The sequence below is a fragment of the Ammospiza nelsoni genome, chromosome 3 (assembly GCF_027579445.1).
Source record: "Ammospiza nelsoni isolate bAmmNel1 chromosome 3, bAmmNel1.pri, whole genome shotgun sequence".
Lineage (NCBI taxonomy): Eukaryota > Metazoa > Chordata > Aves > Passeriformes > Passerellidae > Ammospiza > Ammospiza nelsoni.
This window is the reverse complement of record NC_080635.1, coordinates 19,739,369-19,762,252: the sequence shown is the minus strand read 5'-3', so window position 1 is coordinate 19,762,252 and position 22,884 is coordinate 19,739,369. Positions and strand designations below refer to the sequence as shown.

General features: G+C 37.0%; 1 protein-coding gene across 3 annotated transcripts in view; it reads right to left on the bottom strand.

Moving 5' to 3' along the window:
• Positions 1-22,884, bottom strand: part of RAB3GAP2 (RAB3 GTPase activating non-catalytic protein subunit 2) — a 43,243-nt gene that overhangs the window by 14,186 nt on the left and 6,173 nt on the right. Inside the window, exons 2-20 of one of the 3 annotated variants that reach the window (XM_059468416.1) lie at positions 20,044-20,108; positions 16,724-16,847; positions 15,103-15,184; positions 13,137-13,184; positions 12,958-13,033; positions 12,711-12,812; positions 11,549-11,648; positions 9,837-9,935; positions 8,869-9,017; positions 7,857-7,936; positions 7,675-7,764; positions 6,519-6,658; positions 5,673-5,889; positions 5,224-5,367; positions 4,884-4,966; positions 4,510-4,574; positions 4,022-4,112; positions 2,111-2,238; positions 1,195-1,408 (exon numbers count right to left, since the gene is read on the bottom strand). In XM_059468416.1, coding sequence (XP_059324399.1) covers positions 1,195-1,408; positions 2,111-2,238; positions 4,022-4,112; positions 4,510-4,574; positions 4,884-4,966; positions 5,224-5,367; positions 5,673-5,889; positions 6,519-6,658; positions 7,675-7,764; positions 7,857-7,936; positions 8,869-9,017; positions 9,837-9,935; positions 11,549-11,648; positions 12,711-12,812; positions 12,958-13,033; positions 13,137-13,184; positions 15,103-15,184; positions 16,724-16,847; positions 20,044-20,108 — 2,097 coding nt within the window. Of the gene's footprint in view, positions 1-1,194; positions 1,409-2,110; positions 2,239-4,021; positions 4,113-4,509; positions 4,575-4,883; positions 4,967-5,223; positions 5,368-5,672; positions 5,890-6,518; positions 6,659-7,674; positions 7,765-7,856; positions 7,937-8,868; positions 9,018-9,836; positions 9,936-11,548; positions 11,649-12,710; positions 12,813-12,957; positions 13,034-13,136; positions 13,185-15,102; positions 15,185-16,723; positions 16,848-20,043; positions 20,112-22,884 lie in introns of all 3 variants that reach the window. The other 2 variants (XM_059468415.1, XM_059468417.1) reach the window with 2 other exon arrangements.

The window sequence follows — 22,884 nt, the reverse complement described above, 5'->3', positions numbered from 1 at the left end:
GATAACTCCTCCCGGATGTAAAAGGAAGGAATCCTTTTAAGGAATGCATTACACATCTCCCACGCAAGTGGACTGATCCAGACTGCACAGAACAGAGCGAAGCCAGCCTTTGGAAAGACGGAAAGATGCAATGGGCTTTTAAAGACTGTATGGAATGCAGAGGGTGCTAAGACATTCTAACGTTGGGACACAGAGGTAGCTACGGTCACTTGGTTGGTCAGCACTATGGGATCTGCCAATCAAACTAGCCCTGCCAATCAAAACTCTATTGTACAATAGAAAGGGATAAAAATAAACTGGAGAACAGAGTTTATGTTGCTCCTGTCTCAGGCAAAAGCAAACCCATTTGTGGAACTGCTTTTGCTAAAGGACCTGGATGCACTTGGGGAAGTCTGATGTGTACCTCAAGGGGATTTGATTCTGGATGAGAACACACAATGACTTGAACTGTATGTTAATTGCTATCTAATATTGTATGGCATCACTACTACGGATGCTATATGCTGTATCAATGGTTTTACAATAAAAATTACCAAGATTAATGACAACTTAATTTTGATGAATCTGCCAAAGTGCAGTGATGCTATAACATGACAAGCACAGCAGTGATGGAAGCAGAACTGGTTTCAGCATGCAACAATCCAACACCACACACCACTTCTGCTGCCCTAGAAGACTACTATGACAGAGGGAGCCCACAACCATGGACTAAATGAAATCATTGGACATTTTAGAGGGACCTTATTGAAAATATCAACTCCACAAATTAGGGCTCCTTCTTGCCTCACCTAATAGCCTTATGCTGCCTCGAGTCAGCTCCCTCATCTCTGAGGCTAAAGTCAGTCCTGCCATTAACTCAGTTCTTAGAGTGCTCTGAACATGAAAGAAGCAGCAGGGTACAGCTGCTCTGTGAAGTATCCAGTTACCACTGCCCAATTTAGTAGTGTAAATTATTGAATGAACAGTGGTTACATGGCTTCAGGGTAATTGTATCCACAGATGCAGTTAACTTGTATTAATAGTCATTCATGCAAATGACTTGTCCTGCAGCTAAAGGTAAGAGCCTAAAAGGAGTGGTTACATACCACTTCAAGGTAAGACGGGTTGCTAAAGCCTCAAATTAGGGCTAAAATATTGATACCATCTCAGATTAAAATCAGTCTGAGTAATGTAACAGAGCTCAATAGCTCTTACCTAAAGCCACATATTCTCCATCTTCCATATCTTTTATAGTAATCACATCCTTTTCATATTCTAGATATTCTAAGAATATCTTCACAGACAACAGGTCATCCTTCTCATCAGTCAACTGAGTGGTACTTTGAGTATTTTCTTTCTTGTAGTTCTCCAGTAAAGTTTCAAGCCTATGAAAATCTTTTTCTTCAAGGCGAAGCAGTTTAGCCAAGTCCTTAAAAGCAAAATCAAAAAAAAAAAAAAATTGCATAAAAGACTTATACAAGCAGATGGTTTTCAAAACATAGTAAAAATGAAAAAAAGTCAGAAGAGTCAAAATATTCCATTTCTAGCATTAAAAACGTCTTTGAGAAGGGCCAAAATAATCTCCAAATCAGTTATTCACATTGCTCAAATGAAGAGCTTGTCTAGCTTCCTTTTTAAGGACCAGAACGGATGCATTTCCCATTTTTAGCTTCTGCCCATAGCATAACAATCGTCCATCAAGTAAACAAGCCTGTAAAACACCAGTATGGTTTTGTAAATACATAAGCGGCTTTACAAATTAAAGCAAAAACAAGCCCAATTATGCAAGCATCAAAATTTTTAACTTGTACAGGTCCCAAAATATCCCTCCAAAACCAAAGTGAAGAACACACTACATACTTTGAATAAAGAACTGAAAACAGGAGACTGTGGTTCTATTTTCACTTGTATCTCAACTTTGTGTCTCCTAAAGAATATTAGGTAGATGAATTACCAGACACTTGTATGAGGCTGAAGGGAAAGTATTATAAGTAATGACCCCATTAAAAGCTGCAGCACAAAAAAGGGTTACTTGCTTACCTACTTACTTTATCTGAGGCTTTGAAAACATATTCTTATGCTTAAATCATCCCTTGAATTTAAAAGACAACTGAATTTTCAATTTACTCACATTATCTGAAGGTGAAGTCTCTTTCTGCATGCTCTGGGAATTTAGTTTGCTAACCAGCTCATAAAGATGTAACAGCTTTAACTTGTTTGCACAGAACTGCAGCAGTCCTTCATCCACACACTCCAGCTCTGAGGAGAAATAAAACTGCACTGGAACTTGCACATATAGCCAGGAATAGTGAAACACACACACACAGAACTGCAGGATTTCTGAAACTCATTGTAATTTTTTGATGCACTGCTGTTTGCAATCGTTACATTCAATTCAGAGCAGCATAAAATAAGAATTATTTTCACAAGAGGTATTAAAGAGAGCTATGAAGCTTGTTTTAAAACTGGAGGTTGACAACATGAACCTGAACAAAGACAAATCTATTGTCTTCTCCTGGTTTAAGGCCAAATCACAGACTGTCAAAAACTGAAATACAGTTCCGGTTTTCTTTCATCAAGAATAACAAACTATAATATTTATTCATTCTGACACTTTAGGCATATTCCTTTCATCTGAAGAAGGCTTGATAACTAATGACATGAGTTAAATTTTACCTCAGCAAGACAGTGCCTTCTGTATTTTTGGATTCTTAGTCTCAGAAATTTCATGTATCTATTGACATTCAAATTCCCATAACCATTAAAGAAAGCAACATAGAAAACTAACACCAACATGCCCAAAAAAACCTTTTTATTTCAGTTTATTAATCTTGAAAGAAAGCCTTCTTGAGAGATTGTAAAACAACCTTTCTATACAAAAGATTCCACTGAACATATAATTTTCATCTGAAGCTGCTTCTAAACATGATTTTCATTTACAAACCCTTAAATACTTATGATACATTGCTATTAAAATCCTATCAAAAAAAGAGAAAAACACAGAGTTTGCCACAGAATCACTTGACCTTGAATTCACAACCACAGCATTCACAGAGCCCAGGATTTGCTTCAAATTATCTTTTACCTATTAGACAGAAGTGGAGAAATAAAACACTACTCTTGTGAAATTAGAAGGCTGGAACATCAGTCGAGTTTGCTGTATATTGTGACTGTGGGGAAATAATGTTATGCTTGACAAGAGATTAATGATTAAAAATGCACAAACACACAGACCTTAGGAAATATACTACTCTGTCAACCTCTCTTCAGAATTAAAAGCCATGTTTCTGTATTCCTTTGGATGTTATAGGAGTTCTAAAAGAAATGGATAATACTATTGATTTAGAATGAGGCAAAGAATTTAGGTAGAGAACTGCATGTGTGAATGTCTCAATTTCCTCTATGTACTTCAAGAAAACCATAAAAAGAAACTACCACTGATAGAAATGAAGGAGAGATTTCTTCGATTTTCAGCAACAAGATTTTGAATCAGCAATGGCACTTCCTGACATAAGCTCTGAAATCTCTACCAAAACATGAAGTATTTAGTAAATTTCAGCAAAGTTCACCAAAAAAAAGATACTAGATGTGGTCACAGCTCAGATTCTCAGTGATAAAGATTTTGTGCTTCAAGTACATTAAAATTCACAGATCATGTCACATTTTCACTTCCTTCTTTCGAGAGAGAATAAATTAAAACATTTAGAGGCAAAAGCCTATGAACCTTCTTTCTACAGGATGCTTTTACAGGACACAAGGACTCAGATCAGGTTTTTTGAGTTTGTTTTGTTGGTTTTTTAAAAAAATATCATCACAAGTTACTCGGCACCCAGCAAGCTTAGCCAAACATACTTACCAGCAAGCTATTTGTAGTCTGCATTAAATAAAGACAGAAAAGCAACATCCTAGCACTGAAACTAGGCAGACCAAACCTGGTCTCCCTGTGGAACAGAACATTTCTACATACAATAGTAATAGTCTTACAGCACTGCAGACGAAGTGCAAATACCTCTCTATATTAGCAAAATAAATATCCACCTACCCTGTTTTTTTAAGTTATCCATTAATGTCTGAGTGATGTTTGTGAGAGATGAAAGTGGCATGCGTTCGCTTGTCAATATACTTTCCAAAGCCTGTTAAGCAGATTTTCAAGATAATTAAACAGTCACTTAATCTCACTGTTAAAATATGCAAGTTAAGCCAACAATAGCACAACTTTGACCACAATTTTTCATCTGTATTTCACTTTCACATATACTTGTGGCATAATTTATTCCTACAGAAAGGTCTTCTCTCTTTTTATTATTCACAGACAATGCCTTGGGGAAGTCACAAGTCAAAGTTAATTCTAGTCAATATGTCGTAAAAAACTACCCAGAAAAAACACACAGAAACCCTAAACAGCTCAATTATTTGTTTCAAGTAATTCTAGGAAAAAAACAAAAACAAACCCAACTTATTTTGAAATATTTAGCACTCTGACAATGCAGTACTATTTTTCTACTATTAAAGTATACTCTAAATGTTCACCTGTTTTTTTGTAGCAGGATATTTGATATCAAGTATTAACTCCTTTGCTTCAGCTTCAATTACATCTGCAAATAAAGACAATCACAATTTAAATTCATATTTATTAAATGCCTTCTGAAGAGCAAGTAAACCTGCATAACAGTTAAGGTGCATGTAGGTTCATGACAAAGATGATGACACTGTTGCAGAAGCTGCCAAATAAGCTTGAGGAAAATGAAACAAAATAACAGAAATCTCAAGCTACTTAAAGATAATAGCTCATAGCACATAGAGCTGTCAGAATGCACCACAATTGTACTTGTGGTTGCATACTTACAGAAAATCCAAGAACTCTTTGATAACACAATCTTAAGAAATTATACAAGAGAACCTACCTGGATCTGAGGTTTTAGCTTTGAGTAAAGCATTTAACTTCTTCACTAGATGCATATCTTTTGCTCGTTCACTCTTTTTATCACTGAAGGAAAAGAATTTTTAATTGTATGAGTGAAGAGAATGAAAAGTAATAATTCAATAAAACTGTATTTTTGAAATTATTTATGCTACTTTAAGGTAACATCCCAATAGATAAAATCATGTTAATCCATACAAACCAATGATATTATTACAGAGTACTATTCAGCTTGAAAAGGAACACTAGAATTGCTGCATCCAACTGTTTCCAAAAGCAAGAATGAAGTTAATTTACTCATATAGAGCATAAAAAGTTCTTACCTCAGTGATAAATGGAAAGGTACATGGACAGTTTTTACACTTCCAGAGACTGGATCAACAAGGCAGATCTGATAAGTCTGGGGCTGCCATCCCTGACTGGTCACATTGTTTAGACCCATTATTTTATAACCAGGATACAACAACCTGAAATTTTTTTTAAAAATGGCCAAAATTAGCAACCTTCCCTGTCCACAAACAAAATAAAAAGGCACTAAGTTTTATGAAGCTAAGATTTAAGAACTGCAAAACACCTTTATCAGAAAAGACTGTAGAGTGATGAAATATGACAATATATCCCCACCTCTAGAACAAGAAGCTGCATGCAGTGGAAACACTGGGCAGCACAGGAAGAGCTTGCCAGCACCACTAGCACTTTTACCCTGGCATAGCCATGCATCACTTTACTGCAGCAGCACAGCCACCATGCCTACCTGCTACCTGATTCTTACCTGCAGTATTTCCCCACATTGAAGGCTCCAACCCGAGGTCCTTGCTGCGTGCTCCACACTTCCAGAATGCCTCTTCTTGGAGCATAGATCACAAGGAACTGAGCTACCCTGCTTGGACCCTGTGCATTTCCAAAAGGAGAAGAATCCATCTTCTCAGTTTCCCTTTCCTGAAGGTCCTCCACAGTCTGTATCCAACCAACTTCCGCATCACGGTATCCTTTGTAAGAGAAGACAGAAGGTCACAAATGTGCAGAAATGAATACAGGATTAGAGCATCAAGCTGTAATCTTAAGCTTTGCTTCAAATCATGCAACTTCTGACTCCTATAAAGAACGCTGGTCCATTGACTTGGCACAGGACCCATCAGAGAGTGGCCAAACATAGCCCTTGGCAAAGCCCTGGCAAAGAACAAATTCCTCTGAAGAAGATATAAAAACCCCCAAAACCCATCAGGTTAGTGCTCGGGACATTAAACCAATGCATGACATTGAGGAGTCCCTTGTTGTGCAGCCATCATGATGAAATGAGAATCTAACAAGCTGTATGTCTTCTTACTGATTTTTAAAAGTTTATCTTCTCAGCAGAATTAAAAAGGGTACTAGAGCTTATCAACAGAAAGAATCTTGAATAGAGCTACAGCTCTTCCAAAAGAAAATACAAACCAAACAGACCAAATTTTAACTATATTCCAGGGATTTGCAAAAATACCCTTACGGACTTTATATTACACCTGACTTTGGTTTGTAATGAAGCAATGTACTAACATTCTCAGAATTCTAAGTCTGAACATAAAATGCCTCCGTGTTTTGAAGACTATTATTTGCTACACTAATATCACTACCATACCTTTCCACATGCGAACTGCAAGTCCTCTTGTAACATCCAGCAAAATAACCCTTCCAAATTCATCTGTTACTGCTGCCAAAGTATTACATGGAGAAAGACATATCCTTTCGCCATGGCGCCGCGAGTCAGGAAGTCCAAACCTAAAAAATAATAATGAAGCAAAGCCATTAGACACATCCTTTTCTTCAGAAATAGTTAGATTTTCTTCTGAGGATTAAGACTTCTTTTTTAAGCTAACAGAAGGTATGGATAAAATTACAAGCAAATCATGAAAAGAGTTCTTGCTCTGTGTCCCAGGTTACAATATTAAGATGTATTCTATTCCCATTCACAAGAACTGCTGAAACCAGCAGGGGGATTGTTTTTTCCTTATCTCCTGTTCATGGGCCCATCAATGCCTTTCCACATGACTCAGAGATAACTCCCTCCAGGAGACATTTTTGTTTAATGGACCCACCACATGGCTCATAGAATGATAACAGGCCATTGTGAGTTGCTCCATCCAGGTGGGAGGAGCTAAGCATCTCTACCTGGATATAATCTGGGATTTGGGACAGAACAACCAGTCCTTCCACTGGATTCCCAGAGGAACAGCCATCTTTTCCACTGGATCTTCAGAGGAAGACTACACTCTTCCTAGAGGATCACTGTTTCAACAGAACCACATCTGCCACTCCAGGAGGACTGCAGCCACCAATCCAACTGGACTGTATTCTGACTCTGCCAGTGTTTTTTTTCTTTTGTAGTATTGCATGTATTTTGGTTTTTCTTTTCCCTTTTCCTAATAAATTGTATTTCTGACTTGGAGTCTTTCACTGATTTGCTTTCAAACCAGAACATTCTGTTTACCAAGATATATCATAGCTCTGCCTAAGTCCTACTGAAAAAGCAAAGTTCAGAAAGTAGGATAAGTGATTGCCTTGTCATGCAATGACTGTACAGTTACAATGAACCCATGCACTGGAACAAGGAAGATGAATAATTATTTGTCCAGCATGATAAACTGAAATGAAATAAAGCTTAAAACAAAGGACTTGCAAACTACCATTACTGCTTAAAGTCACGTCTTCATCAGTTATATACCTTTCAAGATAATTTAAATAATTAAAAACATAAGACATGCAAAGTAACTGACCATGAAAAAAACGCAACTTACCTCACTGCCAATGGGGTAGCAGGTTCCACCTTTGGTTTCTGTTTCTGGACAGGTTCTTCTTCATGTTTACTCTTCCAACCAAGCCAGCCACTTGCAACAGAAGAACATAACAAGAATTACACTAATGGTCCTAAAAATATTATGCAGCTACAACTAAAAAAAAATAAAAATAAAATTATTACCTGGCAGCATTAAATAATGCTGAAGTCAGTTTGCTTGCAACTGCTAAGGCAACATGAGACAACAGAGGCTGTGAGCTACCCTGAAATACGGGAACAATGTGTTTAGAAAGTCAATAGTCAGCTGTGAACCACCCTAAAATGAAGCAACAAAACCTTTAGAAAGCCAAGAAACAGTTCTTACACTGAACTCAACTGGAGATTAGTTTTTCAGGGCTCCTATGGACTTTCAGCTCAGAAAGCATAGCTTTAAGACTGCAAAATTTAAATTCATTGTCCCCAGAAAAGCCATTCTGACATCTCTACCACTTCAAACTCCTCTGAAAGTCATTGGTAGCTCAGTATGTTTGTCTGCAACAGAAGTTAAAAAACCCCTGTGTATAATCTATCACAGAGAACTGACTGGTGTAAGGTTTTGGCATCCCTGCAAATATCAACATAAGCAGTTTTTTCACAAACCTGTTGGAAAGCAAGAACAGAAACCAAAATTCCAATTCCAGCATTTACAATTAAATTTCAATCCTGGTAAGGACAGCATACATCTAGGGTCTGAATATACAGACACAGCTACACTGACATCCTTTTCCTCCCATACAACAGAAGATGATGTAAATATGCTACAGTTAAGCACAAACTGCAGTTTTCTCCTACAAGAAATCACTACAATATACTCAGGTCATGTTGAATCAAAGGCTAAAGACCTCCAAATATTCATAAGATACAAGTTTACATAATACTAACATAATTTTTCAAAAACATTAGTTGGCAATAAACTAACAAATTTGAAAAAATTATTTATCACACTCAATTTAAGATAGAAAATAAAATTTCTCAGTAGCATGAACCCATGCTAGACACTACTATCATATCCACTCCAAATCATTCCCGTTCCAGAAGATCAAGAAGGGGAAATGTATTCATAAAAAGAACTTAAGAATACTTCAGAAATACTCATACAGAAAAAAAGAAAGATTAATTATTCAAAGTTTCAGTGAGTCAGCTTTGTAGTACATACCTCCAGGGCAAAAAAGAACCCAGTGAAAGGATTGGCTCCAACAGTAACATACTGGGACATGGCAGGTGGACTGTTTTTAATAGCTGCATTATATCCTCCTATATTGGAGGCAGTCTTCATTTGATCAAAAGGACACAGTGTCATGATGCCTAACAAAAACATTAAAGTGAATGTCTTACACATTCAGAACAGAGGCATGCAATTGCTCTAAAAGCATAAATATATTCCTGCCTTCTTGACTGACCAGCCAGCATTCAGCAGGGAGGGAAGAGGAACAGCTTTAACCATAGAAATGCCAAACAACACGGCAGAAATAACCTCATGGACTTGGGTTAATTACAAAGCACATATAGTTCATTCAGAAGAAAAAAAATTCAGCAGAGTTCAGCAGCAAAAATACATGTACCAAACTCACTTCACCTGCCTTAATAGCAGCCTTCTGACCTCTTAGCTGCTTTTGTAGAAAGGGTGGAAGAGAAACTAAGCTTAATATCCCTCAGATATGCCTCTCTGACAAGAACCAAGGCTTCTGCAAATTCTGAAGGGTAAAAGTCTTTGACAGTCTATCAGTTAATCTGTCCTTTTTGGAAAGGAAGCATCTCAAATTTAAATTTCCTTATGTGTCTGACTCAGGAAAGACCCACACTGGTTTTAACTTGCCTGCCAGACAGCTCTTTCACCTGACAGAAATGGAAATAACTGCATCTGATCTGGCCTCTCTCAGCTGTTTCTTACCAAGCAACAAAGAACAATTTAGTTACAGCTGTAAGAGGGAAGGTTCAATTAGACTAGAAAAGAAAATAAAAAATATTTTGATAGTGGTTAATGAGATCATTCACTATGACAGCCTTCACTCACTATGTACGTCTATCCAATCAGTATCACTAAGCACTCTCAAGCAGAATTTAACTGCGCAAAACCATGAATTTAATTTTTTAAAATATTTGAAACTAAACAGAAATGCTTACCTATACTAGCATGGTCAACAATCGTATCCACATCTTGCAAACCCCATTTCTTATAAGCTAATGGTGGAGGTTGAACATTCTCATTGCCAGATGCTGCAGCTGACAAAAGTCGATAAAGCACAAAAAAATTTCTACTGAGTCAAAGACAAAGGAATAACATAACAGAGAGGGAAAAAAACCACTTGGTGCAATCTGAAGACACAAAATAACCTAGTTTTAAGTTAACATGCATTAGAATATCTGTTAAAATGGCCTTCTGAAATACTTACCATCATCAAATTAAAACATTTTTAAAAATTACCTGAAGAAAACTGCACAATATTCCATCATAAATACATTTTGTACTTGCAGACAGTGTATTTACTAGCTATTATGGTATAATACGCTGTACAATTTTAAAAAGCTACTACAATTGATTTCTGTGGGCATGTTTAAGTGGAAACTTCTCCACCTGAGTACCTGCAAAGTCAGAACACTCACTAGATATGTAACAGTGGGAGGTAAGAACAGTGGTAAGACTAAACCAGTGAGTGTCACTTTCAAAGTATCTATTACCTCAAATAGAGATGATCAAGAATAAAGGAAGATACAGCACTCCAGCTGCAGACATTGCAACAAGCTTTGAGTCCTTCTCAACACCATCCTTGTGCCATCTATCACACAGTACTGTCACATAATTCTCCTCTACCCCCTGGAAACTGAGCTTGTTTCCAAATCAGAGTTATGAACAGGCACTGTACTAAAGGAACGGAATCTAAGTCTGCACAATCAAACAAGGTATGAAAAGCTCTTAGACATGAACACAAAGACCATGGACCACCACTGCCATCATCCCAACATTATCACTTCCCATAAAGTCTTTCTTGGGAAGAAGAACATTCCACTGACAGTGGCATGCTAAGAAGCACCTCAGCAGTATGCAGTGGCTTAATGCCAGTGGGCAGCTGACCACCACACAGCAGCTCACTCACTCCCTCCTAGTGGGGTGGAGAAGAGAGTCAGAAGAGTAAAAGTGAGAACACTTGTGGGTTGAGATAAAGACAGCATGCAAACAAAGCAAAAAAATAAAATTTCTTCACTACTTCACATCAGCAGGCAGGTATTTAGCTACTTCCATGAATGCAGGGCTTTATCATACATAACAGTTGCTTGAGAAGTCAAATGCCATAACTGAAGATTCGCCCTTCCTCCTTTTCTTTTCCCAGCTTTTATTTCCAGGAGCATCATCATATGGCACAGAATATCTCTTTGGTCAGTTGGGGTCAGCTGAACCAGCTGGGTCCCTCCCAGTTTCTGGGAATCCCCAGCCTGCTCACTGTCAGGGCATTGTGAAAAACAAACAAAGCCTTGACACTGAGTAAGCACTGTTCCACAGCAGCTAAAACATCAGCATGCTATCAGTGCTGTTCTCATCACAAATCCAAAACACAGCCCCATACCAGCTACTAGAAAAAAAATTATCTCAGCCAAACCGGCGTACAGTATTACGGTGAACATGTAGAAGACAGTCAATACTACTTGGACAACTTCGGCTCTGGGAACATTTTCTGTAAAGGAAGAAACATCCCTGAATGCAGTAGGTGTCAATGTACCAATGAAGAAGCAAGGAAGATCTAAATTCCACCCTAATTTTATATTTAATCTAAGTAAATTTCCTAAAAACAAAAGAACTATTAACAGATTGAAAAATAAACATTTCCCCTTACACGTACCTCTTGCTACCTGATTGCGACACGCACGAAGGGACTGGAAGAGGCTGAAGCCATCAATTGTCACAATTGCTGCTGGGTACAAGATACTTAGTTCCTCATTCTGGGGAAAAAATGAGAAAAAGGAGACAAAAAATAGATCACTGCTACTGTTAAAACAGCTTATTTTCTGACTTTTTATACTATTAACTACACAAAATGAGGATTACATCCAGAGAGTTCATATCGAACAAGCCACAGGCAACTAAGGAAAAACTACAGAAATTTAGTATTAAACTCTTCCAAAAATCATTTTAGCCATATAATTTTCTACTTTTATTTTCTTTTAATAATTTGTTTGCTTAATATATCTAATGGCTTAGGAAGAAAATACATAAGTTACAGCAGCTTTTAAAGGCGACAGAAAAACAGGTTCATCTAGAATGTAAGTATTATAGTTTTAGGAAGCCAAATTCTGAAACTGGATTAATGCCTGCCTTAATTACCACTTGGGCACATAAATGCTAATCTGGTGATACAAATTCAAGAGTCAAATTCCTTAATGCTTTTGTATTTCAAAACTGCTCCCAAAAATGTCACACTAAATCATGTACAAAGTATTTGTACAAAGAAAACTTGGAAATTTCAGTGATTTTGTTCATTTTCCACATAAACTTGCCAACTCAGCCAAAAGTAAAGAAAGCTGCCTTCTTTACTAAATAGTCTGAGTTCTGCAGAGCCTTTTCTGCAGGAAATACTCATAATGACATGCAGGTTCCTAGCCCTATAAATATTTTTTAATTTCTAGCTAGTTTCTGTGAAATATTTAAGTTCTTACGAATGAGTATGAATAGCTCTTGGCATCTGTCAAGTTACATATTTTTCCCTTCATGAATGCATTACCATGTTTTTTGCACATAAATGAATAAATAGAAAATGAATGAAGTATTCCTTTGCAAACAGAGAAAAATAGAACAAATCTATAGAGCTAATACTCCAAAAAACATTCTGAATCCTCAAACTAGACAGGTATGAATACATCTAGAATAAGAAATCAAGGGTCTCCTGTTCTAAGGAATTGTCCATCCCATCAAAAACTGATAAAGGACACAGAGGATTCACAGAGAATACTCCCTTCCATACCCCATAACACTGGCACTTTGCTTTTGAAATAATCTGACAAAACCTGTTCTGTGACACCAGGATGCCTGGGAATTTCATAGGTTCTGCACTTTAGCTGTAGGACAGGATCTTCATTCAAAAGCTGTGCAAGGAGCAGTACTCCACTCTAGAAAGGAAAGGATAAGAAGTATGAACATTTCTGTCCCTTTTCTTGGGGAAGGCAAAAAAGCAGTATCTGCAGGGACCAAAGTTTAAAACACCCAGATGTTTATGCCAAGAGCTCCCTGGTCCTGTCCTGCTGAGAAACGCACCTCAGTGTAAAATCGAACGTAACCAGAGGTGAAGCCAACCACGATGCAAGTCCAGTCAGGACGGCCTGTGGAGCTCCTGTTTCACAAAGATACACTCAAGTTAAAAACAAATGCCATTCCAAGCCAGAGATATAAAAAAGTGTCATGTAAGGACACTAGTGATGCATATACATCCTTACCTCTTCTGACTTGCCAGTGGAATACACAATACGCTACTCACACATTCACTAGAAACAGAAACACAAAATTAGTGGCTTTCCCTTGCAGGGAAATTTTACTCCACTCAAGAGGTCTTGCCATGTCAGCACTTTGAAAGTTTTAATAATTTATTAATGCAGCACACCATATATCAAATTCACAATAAGAATCAAAAAAAGTCCCTTCATTTTAAAGAGATTTTCAGTTACAAGTTCAGGAATGCCCAAACAGACTTTTTGTAACTTGTTAATGCTGTTTTTCATAAATTACAGACTGATTATTCTGTCACTGTCACTGTTCAGAACATTCAAGCTGAATTTCATGTGCCTAAAGGTAAATTATTTCTTCTGATATATAATGATATGTCATAAAACCCACTTTTTTTTAAAGAGCTAACTGAACCATAAATATCAAAACAAATTTTTGAAAAATGCAATTAGGTAGATTTTATATACCCTGCCTTTCAGTGCCTTATAATTTGAGAGCACTTGAATATGGTCTTCCCAGTTAATGCAGTAACTGAGCATGCTCAATGACAGGCAAAGCATGCAGAAGGCAAGCAGATGAGCCGGTCAGAGTATCTCAATTCAGAAGTTATTTCACTGTTACCATGATGCAAAGTTTTACACTGTCTGGGGAAACAGAAGCAGCACAAAGGTTTTATGAGACAGCATAGAATTCAAGATGATTTCCCAAACAGCACTTCCAGCTGTACATAAATGCCAGCAGTACTGTTTATTATTTACATTCCAGGTCACCTCCATTTCCCAAAGAGTGACTAAATAAGCAGGGTAGACAATCAGAGAAGGAAAGCTTTCTAAATGCAAGGCTGAGATGAATTGCAAGTTCATTACATCCTCAAAGCAACATTAAATATCTGAGTGACATCTCATCCTGCAATAGCAAAGCTTAGCCACTACAGAACATTCTCAGCTAAAGGCAACTTTGGGGAAAGGAAAAAAAATTACAACCAAAAAGCCAACCAAAACCAGTCAAGTCTTTTGACAATTGGACAGTAATTAACATATTATACTAACACCTCCACAGAATAATAAATCAAAATGTATTGAATATAAGTGCCCCTATCTAAACAGAGCTACCTGTTTCATAGCTACCTGTTTCAGGGCTGTAACATTAGTAAAAAACAAACCCTTAAATGATTTTTTTTTTAATTTTAACAAAAAATGTCAGGTGAATTTCAAATGCATAGCAACAGCAGTTTTATAAAAGGATTATGATTTTTACAGATTGGAGAAAAGCTGAAGTCAACACCTCCTGCACCAAACAGAAGGGTGAAGGCATTAGGGAGTATGTTCAAAAGCAGACAGCAACTCAAGGCTGCAAATGTAACCAGCAAAGTTCAAAATCTTATTCCATATGGGAGATTCAAAAAAGCATCTGTCTGGTTATTTGAAGACAGATGAAGGAAAAATATTGTATAAATACCAAATGTATGACCAAAGCAAATTTTCCAAGTCCCTAAGTGACTTAGAGCCCAAAATCATATTTTGATCAGAGAGTTGACTTAATGCTTGTTTGAATGAGGTTTTGAAAATGAAGAGCAGTATTTCTAGAACAACTTCATACATTCCCTAAGAAAATTTCATGTCTACTATAAAAGATTTTTCAAAAAGTACTTTTTTTTTTTCCCTTCTAGAACAAGAACTTAGAAAAAGCATGTGTAAATTACACACAAATACACTGATTTGCAGAGAACCATTCTTTTAATTTTTAAGAACTTGTCCTGTGATACCATGCAATACACAGCAGTGAGCTTTGCAGATACTGCTTCTCATGAACCATGTTACTCTATTTGTTTCCAACACTAATATACATAAAACCACAAATGCACTCAGATGAAAGGAAAAAGAGAACAAGTAAAAAGCAGGTTACAAATTGTTAAACATGAAAATAACATCTTAATCACAGCTGCATTTCAACACTTACCCTTCTTCAACATTCAAAGAGCCACTCCAGCCAACAGCATATTGCATTTCTTCCTTTCCCTTGTCACTGTGCTTCCATTTAGCTGCCATGAAAGATAAAGACACCAGCTATAAAACTCCAATGTTTTGCATCTCACAAACATAGTTCTATTTTTATTTTTTCTCTTTGGTACAACACATCCTACCACACTCAGATTAAGTGCCAATTACAAACCTTGAAGAGCATAAAAGTAAAAATATAGTCTTAGTGACTTTTCTAAAGGACTCATATGTTTTCTTAGAAATTTACATGGAATAAGACACTAAAATTTTGAAATACCTAGTTTTGTTTAAAAATATTCATACAGTAATCCATCAAATTTTAAAAGGTTCAATTCAGGAAACAGGGATCCTTCAGAAAGAAGTATTAAGCAAGGAAAAACTTCTGGGAACACTACTGAACATGAGCTACAATGAATAGAAAATTTTAACTGCCAAAAAGAACATAAATACCCATATTAAATCTGACAATATTTAATCATTGCATCATAATTCAGGGTTAGAAGACACCATACTTTGTTATTCACAGGGTGCTGTTACAGCTGGCATTTGATTGTTGAATCATCTCCCAGGTGTCAATGGACATCCAAAACTAAGTTAGTGCTGTGTGCCATTTGTCTGACACCTAAAACCTGAGGCACAGGGACACTTCTGCCCAGTGGGGGACAGTTGTCACTGTAAAGTTCATCAGAGGCATTCATTAATCCATTCTCCAGCGATTTAAATCACTTTTTAAGCTTGATCCAATAAGAACTTAATGACGTGTACTGCTGTTTTTCCAGTTTTGATGACAAATTAGCAACAGGTCTACAGCAGGTTTGGAATAGACAGCTTTGCAGGGAATGACAAAGCAGTATGACAATTCAATACAATCTGCCCAACTACGCAAATCTGAGTTTCAACACTCTGATTTTTTGTTTTAAAATGCTATAATTGTCCCCATATCAGGATGTTTCCCTTCATCTTCCTCACATCACCCACTGCAGCCATCAAAAGACCAGAACCCCAAACAACAGCACATCTATAAACAGCAGTTGGCTGAGCAGTGTTCATACATTACTAGTGATACCTTTAAAAGTTCCCAGAGCCCTACTTTAGAGTAAAATACAAAGCCACCCATTGTTTAAGATGGTATTCAAGAATTTTCTGTCAAAGGTGGAATTTCAAGAATATTCACATTAATACTCCTTTCCAAGAGGGATACTGGCTTAGGTAATTTTTTAAGGAAAAAGAAAAGTAAGGTCAAGCATTTTCTAATGGCTAAAACCAAAACTTTAGTTTTTCTTACTGAGAAAAATTAATGTCAATGTCTCTGAGCATTTTAAAACAACTAGGTAGTTATAACACATATGCATTTCATGTGACAAAACAGTTTCCACAGATCAAAACACAGCTGAAAAGTACAGACAAAGCAACTTACTTCGCAAGCAGCACCTAGAAAATGCATGACGTGTACTATAAAACACTTCAAAATTCTTGAAGGTATGACTTGGGGGATAAACAGAAGAGAGTGGGGCAAACAAATACTGCTTTGGTTACTATAAAGTGTCCTAGCATAAGCACTCAGTGGAATGGATACTTACGCACTAAGAAGACAGCTTTCTGTTCATTAGCTATTACCATCAGGTCATTGGTTGGTGACAAGGACAACACACAGTCCTGAAGCCAGAAATTTCGCTGGTTCTTGGAATTAGACTCCTCTTCTTCCTACAGGTAAAGCTTTAGTCAATGGATGCAACAATTTTTAGACACAGCAGAACTTGCAAGACCGATGAGAACAATGGGGCTTGCCCTCCATAGCAGCACTGAATGGACTTTTTATTACTGACCACATCACTTCAGCTCCAACTTGCATGAAAAGCCCTGAGAAATGCATCAGTCTTGCACTAATTCTGTGTTTACAACAGAAAACAAAGAAGTACTCATCACTCACTCTACCCAAAATCATCTTTATTTAGAGAGACACAAGGAAAATGAGATCTTAAGTTTTAAAATCATTGGTTAGAAAGTGGAGAGAATCTCTTTAGTTATTCTCATTACAATCCATACTCAAAATGAAGAATTTTTCCAAGCCTATACATTGATCAGCATTAAGCAAATACATGCACATATGAAGAAGGTTACTAAGCTGGTATTCACATGGCACCAGGTATCAGGTGCCTTTCCACAAAGTAACTCCACAAGGAAACAATTACAAACTAAATGGTGCCAAGTTTTAAGGGTATCATGATGGGTAAGTAAAAATTTAGATCCCATCCTCATGTATAAGAGCAATAAAATTCTATCTTTTTTCCTTGGGGCAATGAGCCAAATATTTTATTGTGGCACAAACAAAGTAGCTCCTGCTAATCATAGTTCAAAGTGAGGCAGTAACAGCCTTGGGGTGTACTGCTGCAAAGTCTCAGAGTTGATACTCCTGGTTAGTTAGATTCATCCTCTTATCCAATCACAACAACACGCTTTTCCTTGTCCACAGACTATTTCCACTTCCATATCCAACCCTAGCTCTGCAAAATGTTACTCCATCCTCTAATATCTCAAAGCAGCTATGCACAAATTAAAAAACCCAACAACTTCAGTGAGATAATTTTCTGATTCGTTCTATTTATTGTGTTACAGAAAAGTTGCAACTGCTTGAAAATCTGTAAATTTACTCCCAGAAGAAAAAAATAAACACCAAACTGTAGGAAGAATTTGCATATCATGCTCTTAATCAGCTATTCATTGTATTTATTTCCTTGTATAAGCTTGTACCATAAAAATGCTTATTTTGCACATAGAAATACCCTGTGTATCCATGATAAAGTCTGCATTAGCACACTACAAGCATTGCTAACTACTGTTGTCCACACCATCTTCTAATTTGTGTAAGAGAACCTATTTTCATGTTATTTCTGTCTGTTGATGGATGCCAAATTCTTTAGCAACAATTTCCCCCTATTTACTGGCATTTTTCAAGACTTTACAAAAAGGCAATGAAGTTATCTGAGATATTAATGACAATTTGAACTCCTTGTGACAGAGATAAATGTGTCGTGCAAAAACACATAAGCAAAAGCCAAAGAAAAAAGCCTTGCACTAATTTTTAATGTCACGGTTTTCAGACTGAGGAAAAAGAAACAGAAATTAAAGGCTTGTTGGAAGATTAAAAGGAACTACAACATTATTTCAGGCAGAAAATTTAAAATTATCTGTAAGCATGAACAAAGAACTTGAAATACAAAGATATAAAACATGACTATCCCATATTAGCTACAAAAACAAGATAAGGATTAAAACAGGAAAGGCACTGAACTTGTCAAAACAAACTTAAAGGTGAAAGAATTATTAAAAATCTGCATTTAAGAAAAGACATCATCATTCCTACAAAACAACTAATCTGATCCATAAAAGGACACCTTATAAAAAACCCAGAATTTTTTTTAATTTTCAATGCCTTCTCAGAAACTGCTATGTTCCATGAAATAGATACTTGTCCAGGGAACAAGTAATTCCAAGAAACAATGAATCTTTCACCAAGCATAATGCAAATCAAGAGTTAAAAGCTTAAACAAGGGAATTGATTGTTATATTTTACCAGTAATTCTCATGCATTTTGCTGTGTGTTCAGACACACAGACTCCTGTATGTATTTGCTCCTACACAGAACAACCTCTTTGCTGTGTATGATAGCAAACCCTTTCTGAAGTTTGGCCTGGAATCACTGGTAACTTTAGAGGAAAATTTGCTAGTAGAGGATGCAAGAAAGATGCAAATCACCTGGCAGAAAAGTGTGACATTTTAAAGAAAGAGTGAAAAATTGAACTATTTCAGTTTAGAAATGCCTGCTGGTTCTATCAAATTACAACAAAAGTAGAAAATAAAGTATTTGTTCCACTCATTCAGGAAGCTATAAACATTACAGCACATCTAAGAAAAGATGTGGCCTGAGAAACACACTCATTTCATGACAATTATAGTTCAGCTGAGTACCCATCCTATTTAAAAGGTTTTAAACCCTGCCATCCCTGACAGTGCCAGTGATTCATCCCTGGGAGACATCATGCTCATTTCAATTTGTCTGTCACCTTAGCTGACAAATCTGTTTCTCTGCTGAATAGTCACAAGGATACTGTCCAACAGCTTGGGCATCCTTCCTACACACTGAGAAAAAGACAGCAGATAAAGGGTTTGCTAGCAAGGTGAGGTCTGGATTCCTCAGAGCTCTTAGAGGGAATTAATCAAGTAATTCTGTTGGGATGATTCATTCAGGTGCACAGGATTTCTACAAGCAGCCTCACTGACATCTCATCAAGTCAGCTGGAGTTGGAAGGCTCAGCCTTACAAACAGTTAACAGACCAGCCCTGCTGCTCTCAGTAGAATGAGCTGTGCAGAGGAATGTTTTTCCCCCTTCAAAGAGCAACTGTGCTATTCCATCCCACATAAGTAGTTTAAACCCTTCTGCAGCACCATCCACACATCACAACATAAAAGGAGCACTAGTGATCCTTAGGAGGATGTCTATGCCACTAATTCATTATTTAGGATTTTTTTATTTATATTCATTCATGATTTACTGCCATGCCCTACTGTTTCTGACTAGCTACAGGACAAAAAGGATGCTCTCAGGTGCAGCAGCACAGAAAAATGTGTGTATACTTTGGTCAGAAAAGCCCTACAGAACACAAGAACATGAGCAATTATCACAATAGGTAACATCCAAGTTATATTTAGAAAAAAACTATAGACCAAGGGACAAACAAGAAGCCACATTTGAAACACAAGTCAAGACCTTTTTTGCCCAGATGAGTTACATAGGAGGAAAAAACCAAAACACCACACACACAAACCAATGCAAAAGTCCTCTATAATAGGGAAATTAGCAATAAATACATATACACACATACATACACATGAACTTACAGGTTCTTGTAGTTCTGCTTCATCCCAGGCTCCCCAGCCACCATCTTCCCAGCTTGTTGATTTGCCTGCTTTAAGTAAAAAGAGACTTGTCACAGGAATACAGCATAGGCAACAAAATTATCATTTTCCATTCCCCACTAATGCATTACAACTTTTTTATGACAGATACTAAAGCAGTTCTGCTGAAAGAACCCTGAAGTGTCTTATTTTTCTGTATTTTATTTACTTCCATTTCTGACACTATGGAAGCATATTAACAGGAGATGTACCCAAGATACAAAAGGGAACAATGTTACAGGGAAATTCATCTGTGACCACAATATATCTGAGTCCAGAAAAATGTACATCCCACCAGCAAAGCAAAAGCTGAAGGTTTGGCCTCCAATGAGAAAATGAGAAGAGGGATCTTGGTCATTCACATCTTTGCATGATAACAGAGAGGAAAATTTATGAGACACTGATCAGTTTCAATTATGTCATTCAGAAACCTCAGAGTAAGCAAAAGCTCACAAAATACCTCAAACACCTAAGAAAACAGAGATTAATAGAGACAGGCCTACTTCTTTAGTTGTAAGAGTGAATGTGGAAGTTCTCTTTTTCACCTAAAAATACAGAACTTGAAATAAATTGAAAAGCCACAGGCATTTAATACTAGCAGATGTACAATTCTCAGACACTATCACCCCTGGGACCCTCAATAAATCAACAAACATCACTGTAGTTCAGTAGAAAAGCCAAGGACTGACTTCCATCCAAGCACGCATAGAGTGAAAACAGAAGCAGTAATGTCAACTCCAAGAGTTTTCCAAGGATTTCTTTCAAGCTTTTCCATTAACTGTTGTCATGGCAAATTTGACCTTAAGAAGAAGCTTAAGCACATTGTCTCTAATGAGTTTAAATTTAATTCTAAGCAAGCAAGATTCTGCCATTCTGGATGGCCAAACAGTACAGACAAGAAAGTTTGTATCAAGAACAAATTTATTTGGTCTAAAAACTCGTAGTTCTATTACCACCAAGCAAGGAAAGGCTGAACAACAAAACAGAAATCTGCAATCCCTCTGTTTAGCTAGATTTTAAATCTTCTGTATGGCTAATGAAGACAAAAGCCTTTGAAAAAAAAAATTTACATTTAAGACAGACTTTTCCCCAATGCTGTCGAGAAGGTATTTTAGGAGCATGTAGAAGACAAAATGCCCACTACATTTTACCTCTGTAAAATGCAAAGGTCTGTACCATCTGCAAAATGGGCAAGCCAAGCAGTTTTACTGCATCATCATCAATGTAAATATAACTGCACCACTATTTCAGACACCACTATATAAGCAACAAGCTTCCAAGGGTCACACTCATCTTGCATTTGAGGTTGAAAATTTTTGCAGTGTACAAACATATAAAGGAAAATTATGGCAAATACTGTTGAATATAGTAACCACAAGAAGAAAACAGCAGCTAACTTCAGTGTTTAGATTAAGATTGCTAATAAAACTACTTCTGTTTGCATTTTATCTAAAAATGTTTTTAAAAAAATCTTCCTATAAAATTCATGGAGGAAAGAAATCTGTCCATGTGCCATGGTTCAGAGAGAAACAGAACCATATCTAAGAAACAGCTCAGACCAATGTCTTCCCTGCAGCACAGAGCAGACCAACCTTCCTGAGAAACCTCAGCCACTTCAATTCTGAGACCGAACACCCACAAAATAAAACTGCAGCTGCGAGGATTCTTGCTGCCTCTGCGAATAGCCACAATTTTGTGGTAACTGTTATTATGCTGTGATGACACTGGATAAATGAAAAAAGAGGGGAAAATGATGTAATGGTGAGTCATCATAGCACTGACGAAACTGCCGAGATCTTTTGGAACTGTGTGTGGCCTGACTGCAAAGCCAGCACCCTCTCCAGCTCGCATGCGTTCACAAGCCTGCTCCCTCATATCTATCCTCCTCCTTGGACAGATCACCCCAGGATGTGCCATCACTTCTATTTATCAAGGCCTGCACCCATCTTGCCTTCCTTCCACAGATTGTTTCTTATTTAAGAAGAAATGAAATTAAAATTGTTTTCTTATTTTGACGTTTCACCTATGTGATGAGTATGAAGCAAGGCATTAAACAACAGACAACAATCCCTGGAACAATGGACAGAGGAGACACTGTCATAAAGTAACTCAAAGCACCAGTTATTCATCTGTGCCAAAGACTTATAAAGTATTCCACGAAGGCTGCCAGCTTGCACAGCCTTTCCCACCCATCAGCACTTGATTAGGGTGGCCAAGTCAGAGCCCAAGTCCACATGGTCCAAGTTCTGTTATGATGAAGATTTTAAGAAATTATCCCCCACCATTTCCTTTAGTAACATCACAGATCAGAACTAGCAACTGTGGAACACAACACATTGTCTAGTAACCAACACTTAAGCAAGCCCTAAACAGTTACAACATGATCATTTTTTCCAGACCCTCTTCAGGAAAAAAAAATTTAAAAATAAACAAATTTTCTTGCACAAATCTTTATTTCCATTCAACTCTATCTCTGACTAGTAATAGATGTCTTATAAACAGTTCTCCTTACTTGGATAAAGCAGCAGCAATATTCCAGATTTTCCTTTACTATGGAGATTGCAAAACTAAAAGCTCATCTGCTGGATTTACACAAACCACTTAATTCTTTAATTTGGAGCATATAGCATCAGCACATATGAAACTTAAGAGCTGGTTTAAATGCTGTACATGTGCAACACTGGTGTTAAAACATAAGAGAATTCATTTAAGCACATTTATCATTAAACATAATACCTACAAGAACAATTTTTACCTACAAGAACAATTTTTACCTATAAGCAT